The 6,609-nt window shown below is 41.0% G+C and overlaps 1 protein-coding gene across 1 annotated transcript in view; it reads right to left on the bottom strand.

Moving 5' to 3' along the window:
* The window catches only part of LOC103611787 (arylsulfatase D), an 18,936-nt gene extending 16,560 nt beyond the window's left edge, over positions 1–2,376 (bottom strand). The window contains 2 exon segments of the mRNA XM_017728506.1: positions 2,053–2,069; positions 2,072–2,376. Coding sequence (XP_017583995.1) covers positions 2,053–2,069; positions 2,072–2,234 — 180 coding nt within the window. The 5' untranslated portion in view covers positions 2,235–2,376.
* Between the last annotated feature and the right edge of the window lie 4,233 nt (positions 2,377–6,609).

The raw sequence follows: 6,609 nt of genomic DNA, 5'->3' as shown, positions 1-6,609 counted from the left end.
ATCTTCAGAAAAGATAAAAGTTTTTTTAAAATCCAGTCTTCAATATAATTTATTTTTCTGTAATCATAGACAGTAGCAACATTGTGCTTTTTCACATAAGGTGCTAAGTTTCCTCTCAGGCTTGTAAGAGGTATTTTTAGTTGTAGAAATTCTAGTCATCTTTTTCCAACAATTATAATTTCTTAGAAGAATTCATGACCTCTTGTTATTTAACTCTGAGAATGAAGAGGTTTCTCTGGGGCTTTTCCTTTCACTGTCAGGACAGTGAGACAAACTAAAGACTTTGAAGTAAGGGCCAAGTGAGTTTGGTTCAAAAGCTTTAAAATAGACTTCTTTCAAATTTATCCCATGTCTGGCTAAACTGTCCCAAGCATCTCAATTTTATAAATTATGTTTGTTTGATACTTATTTTTCTTTTCTAGAAATTATGTATTAGGCAGTTTAGTTAATATCCACAGTTCTTCCATTTTATCCATCAATGCTACAAGCTTTGATGGAAAAAATTAAATTTCTGTGCTTAGAAAACTGTCATCCAAACACATGCTTACAAGCACCAGAATTGATGCAGCGTTGGTATCTAGACACTCAGTTTTCTGCATTTGAGTTTGTGCCTTTGCTGCATCCTAAGTAGTTATAGGGAAAGTACTGGAGAACACCTCAGCCATCTTTTACATTTGCATACTGTGAGCCTCCAAAACAGTCGAAGTAAAAGGGAGTTGGAAATAATCAGATTTAATAGTGCAGTTGGTTGTCACTAACCACCTGTGTTTCACAGTAGAGAGACACTGATTTAAAGCACAGCCTGGAGCTCAAGGCTGAGCTTCCCCAGAAGCTGTCTGTAAAATAGCAGGCAATATGCAGAAACCAGCTACTGTTTTATTATACTGACTGGTATTATCCCTGTCAAGCCATTTCCTCAGTGAAAGGTGATGGGAGCCCAGGCAGAGGAACTGCAAGCAGTCCCCTCTGCTATCTGAACTGAATTCAGCTTAAAGCAAAACCCTTTCCTCCCTCTCCCACTGTTAATCCCTCCCCCAAATTAATTTACTTTTTGTCCCTTTCTTCATCTATTTTAATAATCCTGGGGGAAATAGCTTGCATATTTTTTATATTTTACCAACAGTTTTCCTGTATTGATTCAAAGTTTACAATCAGTCTTTACCTTTCCAACAAAATATTTACAAGATACTAAAATCCCAATTCAAGCCAGTTTTCATAAGAAAAATATTCATATTTTTAGGTGTACTCATATACACTCTTCTTAAGAACAGCATACATTTGTAGCATCAGTTTGGCAGCAGTCAGTGAAAAGTCACACAGTTAATACCACTCAGTTTAGTACAGTTCAGTCTGTGAAAATTTCTTTTAAAAGTTCCTATTTTGTTGACTTGATACAGATAAAAGAAAACACAGACTTGTAAACACGTAGCCTGCAGCTCTCACTTTGTTCGTAGTCTTGTATAAGAGTAAAGTTGTTGTAACAGGAAAAGTATTTTTAAAACTTCCTTGGGATATTTTTATCTACAGAAGAAAAAAAAAAAAAAATCCAAATAGGCATTAAAATTTTCCAGTGTATTTCCCAACATAGTAAGGGAGGAATACAGTACCTGGTCAAGTTATGTTCAAAGCAGGCAGCTGATAGACTGGCGACTTAAAACCATTCCAAATTTTTTCAGCTCGAGGACTGCTGCTACTGTGCAGTGTTTCTGAAGGCAGTCCTGAAATGTGCCCTAGCTGCGCGTCCCGCAGTTCACCACAGGAAAAGCGTGTTATGCCAGAGCTTTCAAGCAGCTGGATGTTCTGGCTTATCGTGGAATCTCAAGCTGCACGTCCCCCTGCTGTTCGCACAACCCTGACATTCACACAGTAAGGGTCGGGCTGGGGAACGCCACAGATGTGGCTAAAATGCTTTCTGCCTAACCACCAGTCTCTCGAGGGATGGTAATGATCTCCTTCAAGTCTGAGACACTCCCCTGAAAGGCACTATAAATAACAGCTCCCAGTAAACCTCTCCTCACTTCCCCAAGGAAAAGAGAAAATAGCTGTACTTACGGAGCAGCAGTTCTTTGTTGTAGAAATAGAAATCGAGTTAATTTCTTCACTTTATGGCAACCGTGAGTGTCCACTGCTGTGAGGTGGTTATCTCTGCACATGCAGGGAGAAATAGTTCTAGGGTGGGGAGGAAATGCCGGTAAGAGGCTTGAATTTGCTTTTTCAGAAAATGAGTCATTCATCTTCACTTCTGAGTGCTGCCTGTTTTCTAGTCATAGCTCAGAGGCACAAATTAAGGTTACATGCTGGCTAATGCTTATTTACTTGATTTTTTCTTATTTGAGTCCTCTTGTACTGAGTGTTTTGGGACAGCATGAGGCATTACCCAACAGCAATCTTGCTTTACTAACATAGAATACCCTGCATTTTCGTATCTTAGAAGGGAGAGTTGGTGAGTTGGTGGTATCAATTGCAATGCTCAGGTTGGATTGCCAGTGGAGTATCTCTGAGGCAAGTTACAGCACCATGGGTATCCCTTCCCTGCTCCCTCCCACCGCAAGAATATCATGCTGGAGTGGTTATGCCAACACACGCAGAAAAAGAGCTGTGTCTGGTTTTACTTCTCTCAGTGTCTGCTTTCTGACCCGCACCTGCGTTACAGAATCCCAATCTGTACCTCTCTAGTTCCCATTCCCTTTACTGAGCCTTTAGCACTTCAAGGATTCATTAAGGTCTATAGGATTTCTTGTTGTCTGATGCCCTCTACTGCTGCATTTTTTCTAAAAGGAAACACCTTCTGAGCTGCTTCTGGGTTTTTCTGTCCAGGCTGCAATCAATCCCTGCAGGACCCTGCTGACTGAGAGAGCCTCTTTTGCAGCTGGGGCCATCTCCACAGCTCTCATATCCTTCTTGTGTTTTTTCCAGCACTTCTTGCAAATTCTGTAGAGTTTGTAACAGAGAACCACAAACTGTAACTGCTATATTATTTACCAAATTTAGAATACAGCAGAAAACTGAATGCACGTCTGCAGTTACACTGCAGGAACATGCCTTTGCTGTCTTTTACACAGCCCTCTTTAAAGGCAGAGAGAGCCAGACCAGTTTGCTGCTCTAAGTAGCACTTGTTGAAGTCTGGCTGCTGGGAATTGCCCCCCGGGCACACTTATGATGTAATGAAGTTAAAGGAGGGAGGGTTGTGCTTGTGGTCTGAAGACTTTCAGAGTGCCAACTTGTGCCCATTTTGGTGTTTGATCTTTGAAGGAGGGAAAGGTGAATGCCCTCTCACTGGTGCTACTTAAAGAGTACATTTTTAAAGGGTCTTGACAAAGCTAATTCTCTTCCCAACCACTGCACTGAATTTGCACTAGCTGGTTTAATGAGGGGAAATATTTAAAAAGTCTGTATTTTTTCAGAATGTGGAATGAATGCCGAACTTTGCAGAAGCCTTGTATACTCCCGTCTTTTTACCCTCGTTTTCTTTACTGAGTACTGAAGGCAGTAACACTCCATGACCCTGTTAAACTGCTTCAACATCCGAGAGCTGAAGGCTCGAGTTAGAGGGGTTTGCTGTAGGATATGATGATTAAGGGGCTCCCTCTAGCGACTACTACCTTGTATTTGTTTCAGACTACAGATCTTTCTAAAAGTCATTGCACAATGATGTTATGGTGTTATTTCTTGGAACTCTGATTTACACTAGGTCTTCAAGGGCTGGATGCTGGGACCAGTTGCAGAGCCTTACCTGTCGTCCTGGAGCACACAGTACAGGTTTGCGACGTTGGGAAGAAGGCTGGTTTATGTATTCCAGGACTATTCCAGCTCTGCAGTGTGAGCCAAACTGCAGGAGGTGGGGGTGAGTGGGAGAGATGCTTCAAAAGTGCTCTCTTGGTCTGGGGTAAAGCAGTAATTCAGATGCCCCAATTCCTGTCTAAGGCTCGACTTACCTAATAGCTGGTAAGTAATGCAACTAATATACTTAGAAGGCTGTAATGCAATTAATTGTCCACATGGTTTCCAATAGGAGACATAATCCAGTGCTGTGCTCTCCTGCACCACAGAATGGTTCATGTCACCTGGCTTTCACTACCAAAAAACTGGCTGTTCACATCTAAGCCTGCCATCCAGACTCCATGATTAATGGTGAAAGACAGTCACAGTGAGGGCAGTCCAGCTGTCCTATAATGCTATTCTAGGATGAGATGAAACATCCTTTGAAGGTTCCAGTCTATTTTTAATGTCTGTACAGAGAGAATTTGTATGGCTCTGTATTCAAGCTAGATTGAAATTAGTTAAAGAGATACAAAACCATACTGTTTGTCATTCTACTAACAGAACAACCAAATGAATACTACCATACAAAAAAATTTATGAAAACTATTTTTATTACAACATGTTCAATATCGTTCTGAAGGATGAGTTTGTATTTTTTAAGTTTCAGGAAAATCACCTGATATGAATTAAACAATCCTACTATTAGAACAATGCAGATGCATTTAATTTAATTTCTAAAACCTGTATACTTCTTATTCTCTTGGGATTGAAGCTGTTAAGAGTGAAGTATTTAGTTAGATTTTCAACTGGAATGGAAAAAAGCATAACGTAAAATGTCAAAATAGGAGGAAGATATGCTCTGTATTGCATTCTTGGTGTGTATTTCTCAAGACATCCAACTGCAAGGCACAAAAAGGTGGTGACATATAAATGTTATGGGAGATCAAGGGGGTCCCAGAAAACCCATGTGAGTACTTTGAGAAACCTCGCTGTTCTTTTCTGCAGCACTTGTGAGGCCTCACCTCGAATCCTGTGTTCGGTTTTGGGCCCCTCATGACAAGAAATACACTGAGGTGGTGGAGCATGTCCAGAGAAGGGCAACAAAGCTGGAGGTGGATCTGGAGCAAAGTCTGATGAGGAGCAGCTAAGGAGCTTGGGGTGTTTAGTCTGAAGGAAAGGAGGCTCAGGGAAGACCTTATTGCTCTTTACAACTACCTGACAGGTAGGAGGCTGTAGCAAGGCAGGAGTACTTGGTCTTCTCCCAGGTATCAAGCTAAATAATCAGAGAAAATGTTGAAAATGCTTCAAGTTGTGCCAGGGGAGGTTTAAATTAAATATTACAAAAAATTTCTTCTTTGCAAGGGTTGTCAAGCATTGGAGCAGGCTGCCCAGGGAAATGGTTGAGTCACTGTCCCTGGAGGTATTTAAAAGACATGTATATGTGACACTTGGGGACATGGTTTAGTGGTGGACTTGGCAGGCTGGGTTACGGGTTAGGCTCAGATGATCTTAGAGGTCTTTTCAAGCCTAAATGACCATGTGATTCTATGTCTGAGTCAGAATGTGTGGGTACCAATCTAAACAAAACAAAAATAGTTACAGTGAAAAGGGTTTCTAGAATTTACGTGAAACAGATTTAATTGGGAAATATTCTTCCTCTGATGTTTTACTATCCAAAGACAAGGAGATCAGTTTTAGGAGAAACAAAGCCCATCACAAGTGCAACATACTTATGAAATTATGATTCCCAATAGCAAAAAAATATGTGTCTACTACCAGATATGAGTTGTTTCTCATCTACATAATGTAAACATTCTCTCTTAATTTCTTCTCTGCTAGCCACTGGTAGCTGTACCAGTACAAGCATTTGGAGATCGAGAGATCTGTGAAGTTCCTTAAAATAAATATTTTTCTGAATTGTACTTTGGTTGAATGAATAAATTGTAGGAAAGGTTTCTATCATAATGTTGAAAGATAAAGCAACTCATACCAAAAATATCTTATCCCCTCACCACCTGCAACTGAGAGAGGTTTGGAATCACCACAACAAAGTGCTGAGACAGACACAGGTAGGCACAGCAGAGTGAGGTCAGCAGCAGTCAGCAGTAAACACTAAGCTTTCTCACCACCATTATTATAAATTTGGGAACTATCAAACAGGATTTTGGCACTTATCTATGTCATTGTTTTTGGAATTCAGGTGAGACTGAGTCTCACCATCCCAACTTCTGTCCTCACGTGCACAGCTAAATCTTTCCTTCAGCTGTGGGGGACTGTCTTGTGCTTGCCCTGCAGAGCAAGAGTAATGAGAGAGGAGACCTGAGGCACACATTTGATTCCCCTCCCAGGCTTGTGCTTGACTCCAGGTGCCCTACTGCTTCAACAAGTGCACTAACTACCAGGCTATTATCTGTAATAAGGTCAGGACACCACTTCCTTCTCTTGTGGCCAGGTTTTGGAATGAAACTGTGTCATGCTCTGGGCTTTTCATCAGTAGGGGTGACTAGTCCATGAATGTCAAACAGGTTTCAGCTTGAGATAAGAACTGATACGTGCCATTTAGCTGCCCTGGGGTATATGTGTTGGCAGAACATTTGACAAGAAGAAGGTTTACACATGGAGATTCAAAAGCCTACAGACTCTGCTACTGTTTAGGCTTCCTAAATAGCTGTGTGAAGTTTGGATGGATTGTGTGGGGCTAAAATTACTTGCATTTCATCTGAATCATGCCTTTGGTGGCTTTCAGTACCTTGGTAACATGTTCAGTTTTCATGGTGCTTGTGGACCTCTCTACCCAGGAGTTCACTAAAAGTGTTTTTTGGGCTAGCACATACAATTCAGAGAGTG

Source organism: Corvus brachyrhynchos, unplaced genomic scaffold, assembly GCF_000691975.1.
Source record: "Corvus brachyrhynchos isolate BGI_N302 unplaced genomic scaffold, ASM69197v1 scaffold92, whole genome shotgun sequence".
Classification (NCBI taxonomy): Eukaryota; Metazoa; Chordata; class Aves; order Passeriformes; family Corvidae; genus Corvus; species Corvus brachyrhynchos.
The sequence above is the reverse complement of the archived record's forward strand: the minus strand, read 5'-3'. Positions and strand labels throughout refer to the sequence as shown.